At 28.3% G+C, this 23768-nt stretch overlaps 1 protein-coding gene and 1 non-coding gene across 2 annotated transcripts; one reads left to right on the top strand and one right to left on the bottom strand.

The window, feature by feature from the left end:
- Window positions 1-10638: 10638 nt before the first annotated feature.
- On the bottom strand, window positions 10639-15665 carry LOC140178257 (uncharacterized). Its single transcript, XM_072213760.1, has 2 exons — window positions 14212-15665; window positions 10639-13931 (listed from the first exon to the last, which is right to left on the bottom strand). Exons 1-2 carry the CDS (start codon window positions 15203-15205, stop codon window positions 13921-13923), a joined length of 1005 nt encoding a protein of 334 aa, XP_072069861.1. The 5' UTR covers window positions 15206-15665; the 3' UTR covers window positions 10639-13920.
- Window positions 15666-22818: 7153 nt separating this feature from the next.
- On the top strand, window positions 22819-23014 carry LOC112746482 (U2 spliceosomal RNA). The gene has a single exon (XR_003174363.1). It is a non-coding gene; the product is annotated as a U2 spliceosomal RNA (small nuclear RNA).
- The last annotated feature ends 754 nt before the right edge of the window (window positions 23015-23768 follow it).

Here is a 23768-nt window from a genome sequence, read left to right as displayed (position 1 = left end):
AAAGGTAAATGCACTATATCTTAAAATTGCCCTAAAAAACTATAAAATTTCTAAAACTAAAAAATTATATTTATCATCACTTTAAAGAGAAACAAAATATACTCAAAAAAAAAAAAAAAAGAGAAACAAAATATAGGATACGATATCCCCTCTAATAAAGTAAGTAACATATAAGTATACCTAATATATGTCGCAAAAATTTTTATTAACTTAAACACGAATTTTTTTATTAATATATTATTTTTCCCTCTAGAAGTCTACCAAACGATCTGAAATATGTAGTCCCAAACTAAACCCAGGAAAACAAGGCGGCCGATCTAGGTATAATATCATATTATCATGTGTACTAGGTTAAGTTGGGGGATATTGCCCAAAATTCCATTCTCTCTCTCTCTCTGAATTTGTCTTTGAATCTATACTACAATTTTGTCATAGGCTCGTAGCATATAAAGAGAAAGAGAAAAGGGGTAACTTTGATAAAACAATAGTCAGTCAACGCATAAATTAACTCGTTCAGCTGGGGATGAAGGACACTTAGATTTGTTGGCAAATATTCAACAAGTATGTAACTTACCTACTAAATAATTAAACAAACTTAGACAAGAGATCTTGATTGCAAGTTGCATAAGAACAAAATTTTAGTCCATAAAAACAAAGAATGTATTCAGTGTGATTAGTATCTATATATATCTATTTACATTTGAAATTACAAACCATCCATGGATTCATAGCCATGGCACACTCATATTCCGTGACTTCGATTTCCAAAGACTTTTAACTATCGCCACCACCAAACACCATAACATTATGAGTATCAGTGCCTCGAATCGACCAACAAGAAGCCCAACAAGTACAATCACTATTAGAATCCTGTAACCTGATGAATTCCCAATTCTACCCCCAATTTCCTTCACCTCAATTACCATTGACGGTGATTCTTTAGTAGTGTTTCCACCACAATCATCTTCTTCCTCTTCAATATCAAAACTCATCACCAACTTCTCTTCTTCCACCACCGCACTCGCTGACTCAATCTTCTTCTCTTTCTTAGACCTACGAAACTTCTCCAGCATTAGCTTCTTCACCATCATCGACTTCGTCTTCAAATTACCAGTTCTACCCTTCCTCCCACCTTTACCGACAAGGCCCAAATCAGGCCCAAATGTCTCCACAGATTCAATTTCATCACAACCGGACCTCGATTCGGAGAACTCCCGCTTAAAATTTGCCACCTCACACACTACTTCCTCTTCTTTCTTATTCTTCTTTTGGAACCAAGCACACGAAACGGTGCGTTTCGCCGCGTACTCCAGAAATAGAAGCGCCAAAGAAGAAACCGTAATCCCAACCGTTAATCTCTCAACGCACGCAATCAGAACCACAACCACCACGAGTGACCACCTCACCGCAACACCCGCCGCAACTCTATTCCCCGACCCGAATTCTATTACCTCACCCGCTCCAGCACCACCGTCCGCCGCCGCCTTGATTTCTTCTTGGATTGCGGCGTCTGGCCGCGGGGACTCCGCGTGTGGGGGGAGGATAGGTGGCGAAGGCGGAGGTGTGACGGCCGGAGAGGGAGGTGGCGGCCGTGGATCGGAGATTTGTTCGGGTGGAGCCCGTTTCTTGGTTCGGGCGAAGCGGCTCCGGTTCTTGACGAAGAGATCGATGAGGGAGGTAGGGAAACCGGTCTGAACGACAAGGGAGGAGCCGCGTTTTGGCGAGTGAAAATCGGCGACGATTCGAGAAATTCGGGTAACCGGACTCTTCTTCTTTTTCCACGGAAACGGCATCGTTTTGGTTCCCAAAAATATAAAAGAGGGATCGGTTGAGTTTGGAAGAGAGTGTGGGTTAGGAATGGAACATTTTATTTCATATTTTTTGTGTTATAAGAAGAAGAAGAGAATAATAGAGGAAATAGGAATTTGAGACAAGGAAGCGGGTTCCGCGGAGAGAGAGAGAGGGGGAGGGAAAAGAATGAGAAAAGCGTGAGGGAAGGAAATGATCGAGTGAGAGTGTGTTTCGATTGAAGGTTAAAGCGCGTGCATGCTGTTTGTTTATGTGAGAAGTGAAACTGTGAATTGAAGCAAGGTTGTTGAAGATGTTCAATTTTTTGGACTAACCGAATGAGACTTCTTCTTTTTCGGTTCTCAAGAATATTCACCGCTGAACGAAGGACTGAATCAAGTTATCGAAGTTATATATCTGCGTGGTTCTAAATTCTAATGGAATGAAACCTCTCTCGCAGCTTTTAAAGTTAACACTCAATCTGGGAAAAATTATTGTAAAAGGCCGTTAAAAAAGTTTAATTATTAAAAAAAAAATTAATATCAAAATTGTTAAGAAGAATTAAATTTTTTATAATATTTAAGAAGAAGAACTAAATTTTTTATAAAGAAATAAATATATTTTTAAATATTTTTTTATTTATTTTTTATAATTTTTATGTTGATAAATTTTATTTTTTTTTAAATTTTAATAATTTTTAATAATTATTTATTTATTTTTATTTTTGTGATCATTAGCTAACGAAAAAAAATAAAAGATCGTAAAAATAAATAATAAATAAATAATAAAAATTACTAAAATTTAAAAAAATAAAATTATTAATATAAAATTATAAAAAATAAATAAATAAATAAATAGTTAAGAATTAATATTTTAATAATTAAATTTTTCTAACGATTTTTTAGAGTAATTTTTTTTAAATTAATTAACTAATTAATCTCAAATAAATATTTATACATATCTATATAGCATTGAGAATCAAACAGCATATATTAAAGATTATAAAAAATAGTTAAGAATATATTTATCTCCTTATAAAAAGATTTTATTCTTCTTAATAATTTTGGTATTAAAATCCTTTTTAATAATTAAATCTTTTTAATGGTCTTTTAGAATAATTTTTTCTTCAATTTATCCATAATTTTATCTATAAATTTTAATTTTAATTATTTTTATTTAATTTTTAAATTTCATAAATATAATTTATATTAATTTTTAAAATAATTTTTAATACACAAATATTAATATAGACAATCAAATAATACGTTAGAATTTGTAAAAGGATACAATATTAGATTTAGTATTTTTTTTTTGGTGAATATATTAGATTTAGTATTTGAATAGCTAAAAAACGGTACTGTATTATTTGTTTTAGAAAAAAAAGTTCTAACAAACAATTTTTAGATTATTTGAGTGTCAAAATTAAAACGATATTATTTTATGAAGTCAAATATAGTATTTAACTCATCATATTAGTGTTCGACTGTTCGTTAACGTGTGTCAAAAATTATTTCAAAATTAATATAAATTATGTTCACAAAATTTAGAAAATAAATAGAGGCAATTAAAATTTTTTAGATTAAATTAAAGTATGTAAGTTTAGGGACCAAACGTATTATCTTAATGTATTTGATTTATGAATTAGGAAATTATTGCCTTCCAAATCCAAGCAATGTTTAAAGTTTTTTTTTTTTTTTTAATTTGGTAGGATACTAATTAAGTTGGGTTTGTCTAATAGTTAACTCATCAGTCTGTTTAAATTTTAAACAAGTGTTAGAGATTCAAATTCCGTCTTATGTATGCAGCGACCTATTGGTCAACGACAAACCCTTAAATGGAGCTACAGATTAGTCCTTGACCTGTTGAACGAGAAGATGTCATGGGAAACAAAAAAAAAAAATTGCTAGAGTACTATTAAAATGGTATTTAAAAATTTCTCACTAAAAAAATAATTTTAAACTATATAAATAATTTATAAATTTTTGAAAAATTTGTAAACTATGATAAAAATAATAAAAAAATATTATTTTTTATAACTAATTTTTATATTCGGTAAATAATTTATGTATTTAATTAATTTTTTTTTTAAATATTTGAATAACTAGCTATTTCAAAAGAATATGAAAAAAAATGAATTTTGATCTCTATTTTTTTAGAGGGAATACCCCCACCCGACTCTTGACAATTACTTTGAAAGGACAACGAGACCCAAAAAAAAAAATACTAAATCCAGCTCCTGATCTTTTTTTTTTTTTGGACTGATTAGCCCTTATGCCAAAAAAACAACATTGATTTTTTTTTTTGCACAGGGACTTCGTTGTCCTTTCGAAGTAATTGTCAGATGCGGGTTAGGTTTTTTTTTTAAGGGTCTCGTTGTCTTTCGAAATAATTGTCAATGGCTGTTTTGGGTTTTCTCTTTTTTTTTTATTTCTTAAAAATATTTTGAATCATTAAAAAAAATTTTGTAATTTTTTTTTTGTAAAATCACATAGTTTTAAGAATGAAAATAATTTTTTAATTATACTTAAAAATGGTAACAAAATGTGATATTTAAAATCTGTTTGAGAATATGTGTCTATATATAAGCTGATTATTGTTATGTTTTTATAATTTTAAGAATTTATTTAGTGTTTATATTTTTTAAAAATATTTTTTAAATGATATAAATTTTTAAAAATTATTTTGATAATTTACATATTTTGTAAAATAAATAAATAAATAAATAATATTAGAAAATTAGTAAAATTTATTATTTTAAAAAAATTAAATTAATTACTAAAAATATTAGCTAAACAAATTCTTTTCCAATAAATAAATTGCATAGTAGTCTCAATTAGTAACTAGATAGCAATTAATAACTCTATTCCGGTACAATGGCACAGTTTCTATAGTTGTCTTATTAGTGCAATGGCCAAAGGGATAACGATGAACCTAAAGGTGAAAAGTTTACTGGGTGAAACAAGCTTTGGGTTTACAGTCACATATTCTAGGATGGAGATTGATTTTTATTTTTTTCCATCGGATTCGGCTAGTTCTTGGTTAATAACGCGGTACAATTCTGTTTGACAGACTGGTAGCTATGTATATTTAAGTATTCTTTTGACTGTGACATCTGACATGTACTAGTACTAGTCCGATTTTAGGGTAGTTTTGTGATGGAGGAGTTTGATAAATATATAAACATGTGAATGTGAATATATGATTATGACCCGTGATTGTAAGCTATGGTGGAATAAACCTCTTGCTTAATATGCATTCACATTGTATTATTTTTCAACTATGTTATATAACACAAAAATATAGTATAAAATATATGTATTAAAATATAAAATATATATAAATTAAATAATTAATATATTTATACACATATATAATAATTAATTTTTTACATACACATAATATATTTTATTATGTTTTAGAATTATTTGATTATATTTTTTTATTAATTACTATTATATATAATTTAGGGCAATTCACCTAAATAAATTGTTTCACCTTTAAAATTACGCAAATGCATTATTTCCAAAACGAAGACGCAAGTGCATTGTTTCACATATCTATAGAAACTGTTACTGGCGGTTTACACAAACACAGAATCCGCTGCTGCCAGCAGCGGATTCCGTTGAGCTGTGGCAGCATGAAAATCGCTGTAGCCTACCGCGGTTTCTACATGATTATAGTTGGTCATAAACTGTTACTACCAGTAGTGATTTGTGTGCATTGGAACACGTGTGTAAACCGCTAGAAGCAGCAGGGGTTTACGTTGAGTATGAAAACAAATAATAAAACTGATCTTTATCTAAAAAAATAATTACAAAACAAATAATTAATGATATATACTATTTAAATAATATCATAAATAAAAAAGTTTAATTTATCATTTCACAATATAATTTAAAAAATATAAATATGTATGTAATAAATTTTTTATTTGTATTTATTATTAAAAGTGAGACCAAATTACAAATAAAAAAATACAATACTCAAAGTATTAAATTATATAAATCAAGACTAATTTTTTTATTCTCATCTCTTTTAAAATTTATAAATAATAAAATAATTTATTTTTAGCCAAAAGTTCACTAAATCATACAAAGGAGATTTGGAGAATTTGAAACATGGATTGTATTCTTTGCTGTTGATTTGCATTTGAGGTTCTAGCTAAAGAAATTTTTTTATTTGTGTAACTTTGTTGTCTTATGCCAAAAAATAAAAACTATTTGTATTTTATAGTTAATTGATTGGATAAATAATAGTGATAGCATCATAATTTTGATGAATATAATAAAAAATATAAAATATAAATATGCATGTAATAATTTTTTATTTGTATTTATTATTAAAATGATACTAAATAGCAAATTAAAGAGTGAGTATTCGCAGAGTACTAAAATATATAAACTAAGACTAATTTTTTTTATGTTCATCCCTTCTAAAATTCATGAATGATAAAATAATTTATTTTTAGTAAAAAATTCACTAAAAATAGCAAATCAAATAAAAAAATTCACTATTTTTTACTAAAAATAAATTATTTTATCATTCATGAATTTTAGAAGGGATGAAGATAAAAAAAATTAGTCTTAGTTTATATATTTTAGTACTCTGTGAATACTTACTCTTTAATTTGCAATTTAGTCTCATTTTAATAATAAATACAAATAAAAAATTATTACATGCATATTTATATTTTTTATTTTATTCATCAAAATTATGATGCTATTACTATTATTTATCCAATCAATCAACTATAAAATACAAATAGTTTTTATTTTTTGGCATAAGACAACAAAGTTGCACAAATAAAAAAATTCATTTAGCTAGAACCTCATATGCAAATCAGTAGCAAAGAACACAACCATGTTTCAAACTCTCCGAATCTCTTTTGTATGATTTAGTGAACTTTTGGCTAAAAATAAATTATTTTGTTATTTATAAATTTTAAAAGAGATGAGAATAAAAAAAAATTAGTCTTGATTTATATAATTTAATACTTTGAGTATTGTATTTTTTTTATTTGTAATTTGGTCTCACTTTTAATAATAAATACAAATAAAAAATTTATTACATGCATATTTATATTTTTTAAATTATATTGTGAAATGATAAATTAAATTTTTTTATTTATGATATTATTTAAATAGTATATACCATTAATTATTTGTTTTGTAATTATTTTTTTAGATAAATATTAGTTTTATTATTTGTTTTCATACTCAACGTAAACCGCTGCTGCATCGAGCGGTTTACACACGTGTTCCAATGCACATAAACCGCTACTACCAGTAGCGGTTTATGACCAACCATAATCATGCAGAAACCGCGGCAGACTAAAAATTAATTATTTTGTTTATATAATAATATATATATGATCGATTTTGTTGTTTGTGTAATTTTTTACATTGCTAATCTATGAAAAGTAAATTCATCTTATAAAAGTTTGAAAAATAAAGTAATGATGTTTAAGTAATTATATTTAGGACAAAATACATAGTTAAATCAAACTATCTCCAATATTTTATGAATGTCCCAAAACAAAAATCATTATATCAAAGTCTCGTATGCGTATTTATATAAATCGAATTGACCTAATTCAAATTAACCTTTTCAATAATAAATTGATTTAACCTAATTCGATTTATACATAATATAGTAGATACTAATAAATTGAATTGACCTAATTTGATTTACACTACAGCCCATGTATAGTAAATTGAATCAACTTAATTCGATTTAGTACTGATATAGATTATTAATATTAAATTAATTATTTATTTATTCTATATTAACTTTAAAACATAAATATCAATAAAAAATACTTCCATTTGAATTTAAATAAAATATTAAAAAAATCAAAACGAATAAGAATAGATATCCAATTTTTGTGTTTCAGTTCAAATTTTAGAAAATCTACATTTTTATAAACTTATGAATTTAAAAATGAACAATAAACAATTTCTAAAAATTCATTAAAAATCATCATTTGACTCATTAGCATGTAAAAAATCATTACCGAGACTTTTGATATTGAAAAAATTAATATAAAGTATAGCCCTCCAAAGTGGCATAGAGTTTAAAACTTAAATTTTTTCAAAGTAAAAAATAACAAATAGTTATACATTATAAAACGACTAACTATATATATTTATATAATATGTAATTTGAAAAATAATATATTTAATATTTTAATTATTGAAATATATTATTTCTCAAATAAATATAATTGATGATTTTAATATATATTTCAATAATTAAAATTTTAAATATATTATTTCTCAAATTACATATATTGTATAAATATATATATAGTTAGTCGTATTATAATGTATAACTATCTGTTATTTTTGACTCTAAAAAAATTCAAGTTTTAAGCCCTATGCCACTTTGGAGGGTTATACTTTATATTAATTTTTTAACATAAAAAATTTTGATAATGATTTTTTACATGCTAATGAGTCAAAGGATGATTTTTAATAATTTTTTAGAAATCGTTTATTGTTCCGTTTTAAATTCATAAGTTTATAAAAATGTAGATTTTCTGGAATTTGAACTAAAACAAAAAAATTGGATATCTATTCTCATTCGTTTTGATTTTTTTGATATTTTATTTGAATATAAATGGAAGTATTTTCTTATTGATATTTATGTTTTAAAGTTAATAATAATTAACTTAAAAGTATTAAATGTCAATCATCTGTATCAATATTAAATTGAATTAAACTAATTCGATTTACTATATATGGACTATTCAATAGTAAATCAAATTAGGTCCATTCGATTTATTAACATTTATTCAGTATCTTAGTTATAAATCGAATTAGATAAATTCGATTTATTAGTATTCACTATATATATTATATATATGTAAATTGAATTAAGTCAATTTGATTTATTATTAAAAAAGTTAATTCGAATTAGATCAATTAAATTTATATAAATATGTACATAAAATTTTGATGTAACCATTTTTGTTTTGGAGTATTCATAAAATATTAGAGATGATTTGATTTAACTGTGTTACCCTTATATTTATTCTATTTATATTATAGGACGTGCACTTTTGTCTTTTATTTTTTATTTTTTGGATGAAACAGAAGGCGTATGTAGTATGTACGGTATTTATATTTTTACAACGATAAACACATATCCATCAATTATTAAAGGTAGATATTACAATGAAAATTTTATAATTGTTTTCATGTAAAAATATTTTTTTTAATTTTTGAATGATAGATCATATGGTTAGATTTTAATATTTATAAAAATATTATTTTTTAAATGTGGCTAAATAAATAAATTACACTTTTAAACAAAATATTTTTATGAAAAAATATTTTTGCCATCTTTATTTAAGTAGTTGTCATCACTAAATCCTAGACTATGACTCAATTTTAGGTAAATAACTTAATTAAGCTCTTTTTAAAAAAATAGATTAAACAATAAATAATTATATTAAAAGTAATTTATAAATAAGTTATTTTATATTTGAGTTTTTAATTTTAAAAATATTTATTTTAAAAAAAATGTGATAAAAAAAATTATTACGAGAGAAATCATTTTTTTAACTTCTCTATAAACTTATAAATAATTTCTTAAAAAATTACAATTTAATTTAAAAATTACACTACATAAATATTACTATTTTTTATAAATTAAAAATTTTAAAAAAACTATTTTTAAAGCTTTTCAAAGAGGTCTTATATATAAAAATCAAAAGACAAAAATATGATCGTAACAGAACTAATAAATAGAGGCACTCATTAAAAGGAAAAAGCTCAAAAAGTGAATAATTAGATCAATGAAATAAAAAAAAAAGTCAATAAACTCCCTTAAAAAAAACTTAGTTAATAAATTTAAAACTTATACAGGAAAATTTTATTAGTGTAATGATTCAAAATTCATTGGAAAAAAAAGGAGAAAAGAAAAAACGCGTTATGATGATAATAAAGAAGTCAATGTCTCGGCAAAATATTGTTTACAGCCAGAGTGAGGACATTTTTGTTTATTTGTTATCAATAGGAGAATAAATGTGGAAATTGCGTAGTTTGTGGTATTTGATTTGATTTTTGTAACTTCGCAAATGCTATTAATAATTAATAGCAACATGAAAATGACTTGATTTGTGGCTTTATGAGTGCCTAATCCAGTAACCATACGCACTATAAGATGATTATATGATTTATATCCCTGTCAACCCCATTTCCAATTGGTTGTTATATTTGAAGCTGGACATTCTGTTTAAAACATCTTGAGAATCGAATTTTCACATAAAAAAAAAATCTTTTTTTCGGTTTGAAATATAATAAAAATATAATTTTTATTTCTCAAAAAAATTTCAATTCTCACATTACTATTTAAATTAAATCAAATAAAAAAAGTTTAATTTGTAATTTTATTATTATTAAAAATTAAAATATCAAAATTATCTCTAATAAATAAATAAATAAATAAATAAATAAAAACAAATAAAAAATCACAAGAATAAAATAATAAAGAACACACAATTCATTTCATTCATGTAATTAATTGTTTGAATTTGAGTCTGAAATAGAATTAAAATTCATTTCTTAAAAAAAAAATTCTTTTTTTACTTTGATGTTTTTCAAACACACTCTTAGTTGTTATATATTTACATGTTTAAAATATTCCAAACAAAATATTAATTAATTTGTCTAATATTTATATTTTTGTATTTAATTATATTTTAATAAAAAATAAAAAATGTGTTTTTTGAATATATTTAGACACATCTAAACATAATTACTTGTCAATGTGTTTAACTTTTATTTTTTACGATATATGTGGAAAAATCAGTGATCTGTGTCAAGAGAGAACACAGGAGAAAGAGAGTTTGTGAGAGGAAATTCAAGAATGATTCATAAGAATGATGAACTACAAAGAACAAATAAACTTGAGATAACTATTTATACTACTCTCTATCACTAGCTATCTGATAAATATCTAAGTCACACCTTTTACACTATCTTAACTACTTGCTGACTAGGCAATCTCTTAACTAACTCCTTGAACCATAAAATTACACTACAGACTCTTCATATTAACACCCTGCACATACAGCGCACACAACTAACTCACTAATTGTCTAACTGTCAAGTATGTCAACACCCCCCCTCAAGCTTGGATGTATGGAGATCATACAATCGAAGCTTGGAGACACAACTCTTGAATGGACTAGGAGAAAGGGATTTTGTAAACACGTCTGCAACCTATTCATCAGTTTTAATAGGAAGTAATTTGACCAAACCATTCTGGAATTTCTCGCGTACGATGTGACAATCAACTTCTATATGCTTTGTGCGCTCGTGAAATACGGGATTGGCCGCTATGTGAAGTGCGGAGCTGCTGTCACAGTAAAGAGGAATAGGTTTGGCAAGAGGCATACAGAATTCCTTCATCATGAACGCCAACCATTGGGCTTCACGGACAGCAAAGGCAAGAGCCCGATATTCGGCTTCTGATGAAGAACAAGATACAGTAACCTGTGTTTTTCTTTTCCATGAAACTAACGCCGTCCCCAGAAAGAAGTACGTTCCAGTCACATATTTTCGTGTATCAGGACAACCGGCCCAGTAAGAGTCAGAATATGCAGTTGGAACCAAATCAGAGGAAGCCGGAAAGAAAAGACCTAGGGCTAGAGCAAGCTTCAGGTACTTGAGAACTCTAAGTGCTGCTTGATGATGGGCAATTGTGGGACAGTCAAGACACTGGCTTAGCTTTCCAACAGCAAAGCTAATGTCAGGTCTTTATTAGTAAGGTACAAGAGACGCCCAATCAGTCTTCTATACAAGGAGACATCTGAGAAAAGGACTGCACAATCCTTGGACAGCTTGGTGGAGTAGTCCATGGGAGTAGAGACAGGTTTTGCATTAATCATATCAAACTCAGAGAGCAGATCGAGCACATACTTCCGCTGATATAAAGCAATTTTGAAACTGTTTCGAGCTACTTCCATACCAATAAAGTACTTCAATCTTCCAAGATCCTTGATCTTGAAGGCATCATCCAACAACCCCTTTATGCGTTCAATCTCTCCCAAATTATTCCCAGCTAATACAAGGTCATCTATGTAGACTAATATTGCGGTGAAGTCATTGTCAGTGGTTCTGGTGAAAAGAGCATAATCATGTTTGCTCTGCGTATATCCATAACCAGAGAGTTTTGAACATAGCTTTTCGTGCCATTATCGACTCGCTTGCTTTAATCCATACAAGGATTTTTCCAATTTGCACACAAGATTGGGTTGCGAAACGGATAGACCTGGTGGGACCTTCATATAAACTTCCTCGTGCAAATCCCACGGAGAAAGGCAGTGTTCACGTCTAGTTGTTGGACATGCCAATTCTTGGCAGCAGCAATAGACAACAGAATTTAGATTATCGCAGCTTTAACGACCGGACTGAAAGTGTCAAAGTAATCAAATCCGGGTGTTTGAGTGAACCCTTTGGCAACGAGTCTTGCCTTGTGCCTTTTAATAGTGCCATCGAATTTGAACTTGGTTTTGAAGACCCACCTACAACCAATAGTGTGCTTACCTGCTGGAAGCGTAGTTAGTATCCAAGTCTTATTTAGTTCCAGAGCATCCAGTTCATCTTTAATTGCATCTCTCCAATAAGAATGAGTTATGGCCTCATCATAGTGTTTAGGTTCATGCAAGGCAGACACAGCAATAGAAAAGGCCTTATGTGAGGGTGATAATTGTGAATAAGAAATGTGGTTTGAGATCGGGTATCTAATTGAGAGTTGGTGAGGCTTATCAGAGGTGATTTGCATACAATGAAAATCCTTGAGATGTAATGGTTTTCGTCTTTCCCTAGTTGATCTCCTAGGTGGATGCATGTTATGCTGATTAAAAATAACAATAGGTGCATTAAGTGTAGATGAAGTGGATGTATGAGATGTTGATGGGGGTAATGCATGATTAACCACTATATCACTATCACTAGTTAAAGATGTCTCGGTAGTGGTGTAATTTTGTGATGCATTCATGGGTGCATTATGAATATGCAGGTTTGAAAAGACATCATCATATAGAACATTAGTGTTTCTAGTAATGATGGATGGTGATTGACTTGTAGCAGGTACAGGGTTCATGCATTGAACAAATGGCATCTCGAGACAAAAAATTTTTTCTGGTTTTCAAATCCAAAAACATATATCCTTTCACACTTTGTTTATACCCCAAAAAAACAGCTTTTCTAGCTCTTGCATCTAATTTTTTTCTATTGATTTGAAGTGTGCTAACATAAGCCAAGCAACCAAAAACTCTAAAATGCTTAAAATCAGGAACTTTTTCATACAAGAGCTGAAAAGGTGATTGATCATTTAACAATTTACTAGGCAATCGATTAATCACTTGCACGGCTTGAGCTACTGCCATAGTCCAGTAGTATTTTGGCACAAGAGAGTGAAATAAAAGAACTCTAGCAACTTACAAAATATGTTGGTGTTTTCGCTCCACTATACCATTTTGTTGTGGAGTTTGAACACAAGAGGTTTGATGCATAATTCCCTTAGATGCATAAAAGCTACCCAATTGGAACTCCTTTCCATTGGCAGACCTAACTATTTTAACATCTTTACCAAATTGAGTTGAATGAATTGTGGGACAAGCGTAATAGCTTCAGACTTGAGTTTTAAAAATTATGTCCAAGTGAACCTACTACAATCGTCCACCACTATTAGAAAGTATTTGTGCCCACCTATGAAAAGAGTTGCAAGGGACCCCAAATGTCTAAGTGAATTAGATCAAAGCATTTATTTGAGTGGGAGTTACTAATGAAAAATGAGAGTCTCTTTTGCTTTGTAAAGTGACAAGCATCACAAGACTTTGTCAACTCAATTTTATTAATACCACCAATTGATGGATATAATGTTTGCATTATATTCAATCTATTGGATGGGACATGACTCAGTCTCAAGTGCCAAAGTTCAGATGCTGAAATATCAGTCTTACCTACACTTAATTATTAGTTGTTACTACTAAAAATACTCATGCAAAATGCTTTAGGAAGTGTATTTGTGTCTGATTTTATTGTATACAAGTCATCTTGTACATTAGCTGCACCAATCTTCATCTGAGTCTTGGAATCTTGTATCTCACAACCAAATCTATTAATCACAAGCTGACAATTCAAGGAATTAATTAGATGGAAAACTGACACTAAATTGTAAGAAAAGGATGGCAAGTATAGCACATCAGTTAGGTACAATAAATTTGAAAAAATCAATGTACCAGCTATGCATGCAACTAAGGTGTAGTCATTTGGTAATTTTACTCTTGTGGGTTTAATGTGTTTATATGTATGAAACAAGTTTAGATCATTTGTGGCATGAATGGTAGCCCCTGTGTCAATTACCCAGGAGGCTCGTTTCTTAGAAGTTATGATCATTATAATTTTTTACCTCTTATAGAGTTAGAAACCTGATTAGCACTATTAATTGGTTGAGCTCCATTTTGTTGCAAGAGTGCTAGTAACGCCTTCTTTTGATCTGGAGTAAATTTTTCACTTGAATCTTTACCATCATCTTCATAAAGTGAAATTGTGTTGCTATTTTCTTTTGCTTCACATTTCTCAGAAGTAATATTGTTGACTTTCGCAGCTTCTTGACGCTTCAAATCTTTCAAGTGCGGTGGCAGACCATGCTTCTTGTAGCATGTGTCTACCAAGTGGCCACTCTTGCTGCAATAAGAACACAGTTTTTTTGCACCTCTGCCAGCTCCATATCCGCGACCTCTGCTGCTCCTTCCACCATATCGACCTCTGCCTCTTGCAGAGTTTTCTTGAGAGGTATTTGAGTCCATTTTATCAGCAACACTTAATAGAGCTTTCGGATCATAGCTCTCTGGATTTAATGACTGTCTCTCTTGCTGCATCATCAATGATAAAGCGCTCTCCACATCAGGCAAGTTTTTCATAAGCATGATCTGTGATCGTACATTTTCATATTGTTCGTTCAAGTCTCGTAGGAACCTTACGACGTAAGTGTCTTTCCTGTATCTCTTCACTGTTTCAAGGCACTTGCAGTCATCACCATACACACAACTCGGTAATGGCCTCAAATTCTCTAGCTCTTCCCAAATAACCTTCAATCTGGTAAAATACGCTGTGATGCTCATATCCTCTTGTCTAATCGAGAACATTTCTTCTTCTAATTCCGCAATTCTAAACACATCACTTTGGTAAAAACGACGCTTCAAGTCATTCCACAGGTTCAGTGCTTTTCGATTCCACAACACACTTTGCGCTATATCTTGGCTCAATGACAGTTTAATCCATGACATTATAAAGGTATTGCAACGATCCCACGCATTAAAGCTTGGATCATCTCTATCAGGTTCAGGAATGGATCCATCGATGAAGCAAACCTTATTTTTAGACTTCAATGCAAACCACATATCCTCAGACCATGTATGATAGTTCTGATGGTTGAGTACCTTACCAATGAGAGGAGCTCATGGACTCTCCCCCGGATGCAAGTAATACGGACTCATCGGATCCATCAACGAATTAAGATTCGCTCTCGTAGCCACGTTCTGTATCGCGTTGATTTGTGCAACCAATTGCGCTAAACTCTGTAAATCGATGCTTCCTAAATTCGCATTTTGTGAATTTGAGGAGTTCATTGGATCTGAGTTCATCATCTCGAGGATTCAAATCCGAACAAAATGTTCGAAAATGTTCCTATTTGAATCAAAAACGCATCCCTTCGATCACAACCTCAAGCTACTCTTGATTCCACGCTCACCGCACCATGTGAAAAAATCGGTGATCTGTGTCAAGAGAGAACAGAGGAGAAAGAGAGTTTGTGAGAGGAAATTCAAGAATGATTCATAAGAATGATGAACTACAAAGAACAAATATCTAAGTCACACCTTTCACACTATCTTAACTACTTGCTGACTAGGCAATTTCTTAACTAACTCTTTGAACCATAAAATTACACTACAAACTCCTCATATTAACACCCTGCACATACAGCGCACACAACTAACTCACTAATTGTCTAACTGTCAAGTATGTCAACAATATATTTAAAATGAGTTTAAAATGATATATTACTAATTATTAATACAAAATTTATCTAAAATATTTTTTATAATTAAAATTTAAAATATTTTTAAAATAATTTATAATTTAATATCAATAAAAATATTAAGATATTAGTATAATTTATCAACAAATTTATTTATATTATATTATATATATTGTTTGCATAATTGCATCTAACAAAAGTTCAAAATGAATAAATTCTTAAAGATTTAATTATCCTATTGGTCTCTATATTTTTATCGAATTTTTAATTAGATTTCTATATATATATTTTTTTAATTGAGTTCCTATATCATATCAAATATTATAATTAGGTATTTACTGTCACAAAAATATTAGAATCAACTAATATTCTATTAAACAAAATAAAATATTCATTCAAATGTTAGGTATATTTATTTTGTTTAACAGAATATTCTATTAATTTTAATATTTTTATCATGACATAAATTTAATTATAAAATTTAATATAATATAAAATATAAAATATACAAATTTAATTAAAAATTCAATAAACCTATAAAATTATGAGCATTGCAAAATTAATTTATGAGTATTATGAGTATTGCAAAATTAATTTGATAATTGTTGTACTAATTATTTATTATTTATGAGTATTGCAAAATTAATTTTTAAAAAATGACATTATTTGTTTAACTTATTCTTGTAGTTGAGAAATTATATTCATTACAAACAAAAATTTTTTGAACAAAATATGAGACCTGGCAGAGTTGGAGAGCAGAGAAAGAGAAAGAGAAAGAGAGAAAATTTGTGAGTAGTCAGGTTCCAATAATTTTTAATATTATACATATAATAGAGTTAATAATTTTTACAGTACTCATAAATAATTAGTGCAATAATATAAGTTTATTTATTTTATTAAATTAAATTAAATTATTAATTTAAATTATAATCATCTAAATTTTAAATTAAATATTTTTATAATTTAAAATTATTTGAATTAAATGGGATGAAATGAAAAAATAAAAATCAAACAAACATAACATCAATTCAATTATACACATCAATAAAATTTCAATTAAAATTTTTGTGCATATCTTGGGTACTACGGTTTATGTATGTATATCTCCTCTTCATAAATCGTAGAAGAGTACCACAATTTATGTTTATAGTACTCTCTTCATAAACCGTGAAAGAATATCACGATTTATGTGTTTAATGCTAAAACATAAAAGAATTCTACGAATTACATAAAATAATAATAAAATACAAAAATAATCAATTCTCAATTATTACAATTGCGTAAACATTTCTTCTATTTATTTCATTTAAATAAATTACCTAAAATATTCATTCAAATGATAAGTATATTTATTTTATTTATAAAAATATTTTATTAATTTTAATATTTTTATCATGACATAAATTTAATTATAAAATTTAATATAATATAAAATCTAAAATATACAAACTTAATTAAAAATTCGATAAATTTATAAAAATCCACGTAATAACTAAAGTAATTAAATCAAATCCCGTATCCCTTACATAGAAAAATCGAGATTACATTTGTTGGCTTATTACCAAAGTAAAGATGAGAAAACAAAAGATGTCATATGAAACGATACAAATGTAGCAAAAAAGTGGCATGCCACTTGTTCAAATCTGAATAATCAAATAATATCTTCGTATCTTCGTTTTCTTAATTGTGCAGCCGGTGGTAGAAATCACTGATTATGATTGACTCCATAATAATTCTGCCCACTACACAATCACCACAAGGTGTTGCCTCAATAATTGGAGGGAAAAACTACATAATTTTAATTAATGGCAGGTTTAGAGTAAATTACTAAAATATGTGTTTAATTAGGTTCTTTGAAAATATATTTAGCTTTTATTAAATCATTATATTTGAATAAAAATATAAAAATATTAAGATACTGAAAGATTTTTAAAAAAGTATAACAGATAGAGTGATATATATAATTGTCTTAGGATTAAAGTGGTATTTATTTAATTTTTTGTCCATATAAAAACTTAAAACTCGAGATAGTATATCAACACAATCTTTGAATGACTTCTTAAATATTTATCAAAATTATCTCAACTTTTTTCTCTGTATTTAATTTGCTTTTGGTCTTATAAACATTTACTAAATATCACATTACAAGTTCCCAGTGGCCAGAACCAGATTTTTAATATTAGAGGACCAAGTTCTTATAACTAATAACTAATGTTAAATTTATAATAATTTTAGTTTCAGTTTTTTTATTATAATGAAATTACTCTCAAAATATTTTTTAAGAGTATAACAATAAAAAATTTTAAATTTTTTATATATTAACACATTGAAAATGTAAAATATATTTAACGCATTTAAAATTTTTATGTATTTTTTAATATGTAGTTAAAAGTGTTTTTGGAAGAGGGGACCACAGTCCACAGCCTACGGCCCACCCTGCCTCCCCTTTGGTTCTGCCACTACAAATTTCCATTAATTAAAATGGGCATTATATTCTTGACCAAAAAAAAAGGGCATTATATTGATAACAGAAATTAAACTCTTATGCTTATAAAATACAAACTTTTTTTTGGGTCCTATAAAATATAAAATTGTTCTAAATAAACTTATTTTTAAGAAATAATAGTTAAAATAGTATTTGAAAAATTAAATAAATGCTCAAATATTTTAAATTGGTCTCTGAAAAATATAACTATAAATTAAATTAGTTCTTCTACTAATTAGATATTAACACCTATCATCAAATTAGCAAAATTATCAATTTAGTTCATTAATACATTTTTTAAAAATTAATTTAAGGCATTTAATTTTTAAAAATTCAATTGAGAACACAAATCTTTTTTAGACTATTTTAAATAGAACAGTCTTACATGACGAGTAAATACTATTATTTAAGTTAATATTTGACTAACAATAATTTACACTCATATTTACAAAAATTTATACATTAAAAACATATCATTTATATTTATATTTACTAAAATTTATACATATGAATTAATACAAATTTTATTCATATTTTTTAAAATTTACATATATAAATTAATAAAATATATTTGTTAAAAATAATTTAATATTTATACTGATTAAATAATAACCAAAATTATTAAAAACGCCTAGCCCAAGAATTTCTCTTTTAAATATCAATCATATTTTAAATCAAAATGGAAAATTTGCATCCAATGCATGTCTATGTATTTATTTTTGGTAATTGGATATATATTTAGATAGAGAAAATATGAGGAGCCAATAAATTTAGTATACAACATGTACAATAGGAATAAAATTGAAATTAACATCAAATAATAAATAAATAATTATTTTTAATAATTACCAAATTGAAATTTAAAATAAATAAAGATTTGCAATAGTTATGTAAATCCCAAAAACGACATTTTTTTCCTCCATCTGATGTGACTGCCTTCTCGCCCAGTCTCTTCCTCTCTTACTGGTGCCGCGTTGCTATAGACACCAGCCGCCGTCGTCCATAGCTCACACCGATGTGCGCACCACGAACGCCCAGCAGCACCGTTGTGCAGTTTGCATCGTTTTCTGCAGTCCCACATCCCGCCAGTCGTGCAGTCCCTCCCCCGCGCTGGCGGTTTCTCCTCTCAACATCGTCATTCGCGACGTATAGGGGACACACAAATGTGTTGTTTTCATACGTCCATCACACCTCGCAAGATCGTAAATGGAGACAGTCCCTTCGCACACGTTGCGTCCGTTGCGCAGTCCAAGACCGTCATGGCCGCTGCCGCCTTCAACGATGTCGCCTCCTCTTATATAGGTATAGGTCCAAGATCAATGTACGATAGCACAACAATAATTGTGCAAGCAATTAGTTTAATCCATGATGCTCCCTTTTTTTACATGCAAACGTAGCCCACTTCAAAAATGTCCCTGTCTTGCGCCACCGACTTAGCTTTCTTGGATTTTGCTTTCCTTACTTCTTCAAGGTATAGACATCAACGGACAAATTTAGATGTTGGATATTCAATTCACTAGGTATGTAGATGGTTATTTTAATTTTTAATTGGATGGTTGTTTGATGGCCAGTGAAAAAACTTCTAACGCCGGAGAGGTAGGATAATTGATGAGAATGGGATAGCAAATATTATAAGAGAGGATGTTTGGATAAATTCTATTAATAAATTAGAGTTGTGATGATTAATTTTTTAAAATAACTATTTGAATTTTTTTTATATATTGAACCAAATTTAAAATTTATTATACACATTGTCAAAATTTTTTGTTGTTTCTCTAACGGATTTCATTTAGATATCATACTAGACATGGTTTAAGAGATTACTAGGAGAATCACCCAAAAACAAAAGAAAAAGAAAAAAAAAAGACATGGTTTAGGAAAAAGAGCCTTAAAATTGATAAACTTTTGGGGTCCAAAAAGTGGGATAAGCACATCACATTGAAAAATCAAAGTGATTATGTTATGGCAGTGGGAGTGTGTGAGAGTGAGTGAGGGACAGTAGTGGGGTAGGTGGGCATCTAAGTCACGCAGTGTTTTACTTTGAACAAAGGAATCATTTCATTTTCTAAGACAAAAAAAAAAAAAAACTGAATGATATACACCATGCTTTTTAATTTTTACTTTTTTCCATGGACCTCACCTTAATGAGAGCACAAGAGAGATGATGTGAGCGGCAAGTATGAATAATTAGGGGACCATCGGAATGAGAAAGCACGTGGAATCATATACATTTTGACCCTCTTTGGTTTCGTGCTCACACCTTGTCTACTATATTTTTCATTCATTCATCTCAGATTCTCAGATCTCTTTCGAATTTCTCATAGGTTCTTGTTCTAGTTATAACTTTAATAACCAGTGCATGCATGGATTCATTCTCGGTTCTTTAAGTCTATGATATATATCTATGCACTATAGTTCTTCACTTTTCCTTATAATTCACTGTGATCGATCATGATTCACATTCGATTCGCTATTTATTTGTTATTAGGATAAATCACTCTTTTAAATTAGTTGACATTTAATATTACTCAATTGTCGTCCTGTTTTGACTTTCGTCCGAAATTATCTTTATAAAATCGATATAATTTAAACCGATTTAGTATATATTTATAGTAAATTGTTTTTTAAGTTAAATTGATTTATCCTTACTATATAAATCGTCTTAAGTTAAATTGATTTAATAGAAAAATGACCTTCGTTATAATTTAATCAAACCCATTTATGTAGCATTAGTATAAGGATTTTGTTAAATAGAATTTATATTATTACTTCTTTCTTTTAAAAAATTATTTTTTTAGTTTTAAAATTTATTGTAACGTTAACATAACTAAATAAAAGAATATTTAATATATTAATTATTAGATTTATTTAATTTGTACATATTAAGATTATAAATTAAATTCTTTTTGTTAAAAATATAAAAATCTAAATTTTTAACGTATTTATTTATATTTGTTATAAAAATAAATTTAGTAACTTTCAATAATAATAATCTTATTATGTTTTTTTTGAACACATGTTAACTAAATTTTTAATTTTTAATAAATATAAAATATCAAAGAGTCACTTAGTTCTTAAGAAAATTATAAAATATGTTTAATATAATGTTATTAAAGCTCTTTTTTCAATTTTTTATGTCAGCAATTAAAGTTAACAAATTAAAAAAAAATGAAAAGACAATTTTTATGAGCGCCTGAATTTATTTTCCTTTTCCTAATATGATTATATAAGTTATAACATCCATCTATAAGGATTATGAGTAATAGCTCAAATGGCATAGTCTTCCCATACTCAATTAAGAGGTTGCGGGTTCGAGTCTCTTATCTTTTGATAAAAAAAAAAGACTATGAAAAAAGAAATAGCATATATAATGAAAATTATTAAAATTACTTAAGTAAAGAGAAGATATTTTTTTTTTGGTGACTCAGTAAAGAGAAGATATGATTATATAATAGAAATATTATACTATGTAAATTAGTTTATCTTGATTTATATAAAACAATACCCTAGTAAATCGGCTTAACATAAATCGAATTACATTGAAAAATTATTTTTTTACTAAATTGGTTTGTTAGATTGATTTCTATAAGAACAATTTTGAAACAAAAGTCAAAACAGGATAATTGAGTAATTATGGATGCCAAGCAATTTAAAAAAGTGATTTATCCTTGTTATTATATCTAAAATGAACAAGATTATTGAAAGTATTTCAGACCAAAAGGAAAAGGAAATTACTACTTTAGTAAAGCTTCCAATTTCTTGAAAGTTGAAACTCATAGCACCAATTTAAACAGGATATTCCAACTATTGCTAATTTTTCTGGATTGGGTTTTCCCCTTCCAAAAGTGAAAATTCCAATAATGCATAACTATTCAAAAGTACACATGCAACCAAATTTATTCGGATAATTTTGATAGTTCAACGCTACATTTTATAATTAACACGCTATCTTGTTTAGAGGATCAAGAAATAGATCAGGGTAATAAGAGAGAATATTCATTGCATGTTCTGATGATAAGAAACATGCATTAATGTTAATAATAAATGCTATAACATAGGCAATTAGACATGTAGTAAAAGATTTCAGCAGAAAAATCTTTTTGTAGGTTGACATGTTTAGGTGCCTCTACATATAGGAACAAAATTGTAAACTTATTTATCTTCTATTTTCTTTTTTTGACGAGGCATGTATTTAAGAACTTAATTAAAATTGCTATGGAGCCCTCTTGTTATCATGCTCCAGAGTCCAAACTGCAGAGCAAGTTTTATGGAAGCTGTTTTGGATATGTATGATTGCTTGTACCACCATAGATTCCAATCTCAACTACTCAAAACGTTCTGCATTTATTCTCTTGCATTCATTCATTTATCTATAATATCTGAACAAGATTCGATTACTGGTATTGGTAAAAAGTACCACATCGTAGAGAACAAGAAGCAACGCTGAAGGCTGTTTAATATAAAAGGAACGTTTTTATGCTATACAACTCATACCTTTCTCGGCCTTTTGGCTAAGATCAAGTGTAGTATCTGTTCTTATCAGTTTAATATCTGATATGTGGGCCATTGGCCCACACGATATTAAATTTATTTTTTGAGGGGGATGGGCCTCTACAGTAGCTTGCTACTGGGCTCATCGTGCGTCGCCTAGGCCTTACACTATAGCCTGGGCCTGGCGCACCCCAACCAATTTAGTCAAAAATCATTTTATATTTTGTTTGTTGGGCTTTTTGGTATTCCCTTTATTGTTTCAAAAATGAATTTTGTCCAAACAAAAATAATTTATCCTTACGTGGTATTCCTTTGTAATTTTGTCCGTGTGTGTTTACTTTAGTACCCTTCATTCTCTTCTTTCTTCATCACTATTTCATGCATCGTTGGTTATAAAAGTTTTTCATACATACATTTCAAAAAAACAAGCCAAAAATCTTTCACAGTTAATTTTTTTTTTTGTTTTCGCATTTATTTTTCCACACCATTTCATTATCCTTTTTCTTGGTATTCATCACTATTTCATCCATCATTTGCTCATTGTAATTTTTTTGTGTACATTGTAATCCTTTTTTATTTTGATAAAATTCGTTCCGATTCGTGCAATGAAACCGTTAGTAGCGATGCAAGCAACGATATTAGAACTTAGAAGATTGATGCATGTTCTCTTTTTTGTTATATATAATCTTTTTGTCTGTGTAATTATCTGTTTTTTCTTACATAATTATCTCTAGTAAATTAGTTGTGATTAAAAAATATAGTTGTAATGAAAAAGAATATTTCATATCTTTATAGGCTAGGAAATATATATGCTCTATAGCACATCCGAATCTTTCCTCTGTAGCACACCCATGCTTTCCAATATAGCACATCTATATTTCTTACAATGTGTTTATATATTTCCCAACATGATACATTCATATAAAGCGAAACCCTTGACTAAGATATT

This window comes from Arachis hypogaea, chromosome 14, assembly GCF_003086295.3.
Source record: "Arachis hypogaea cultivar Tifrunner chromosome 14, arahy.Tifrunner.gnm2.J5K5, whole genome shotgun sequence".
Classification (NCBI taxonomy): Eukaryota; Viridiplantae; Streptophyta; class Magnoliopsida; order Fabales; family Fabaceae; genus Arachis; species Arachis hypogaea.
This window is presented reverse-complemented; position numbering and strand designations above follow the sequence as displayed.

Coding starts and splice junctions, on each gene's coding strand:
- LOC140178257 (XM_072213760.1), bottom strand. CDS start 15,205: ATGTGGTTTGCATTGAAGTCTAAAAATAAGGTTTGCTTCATCGATGGA.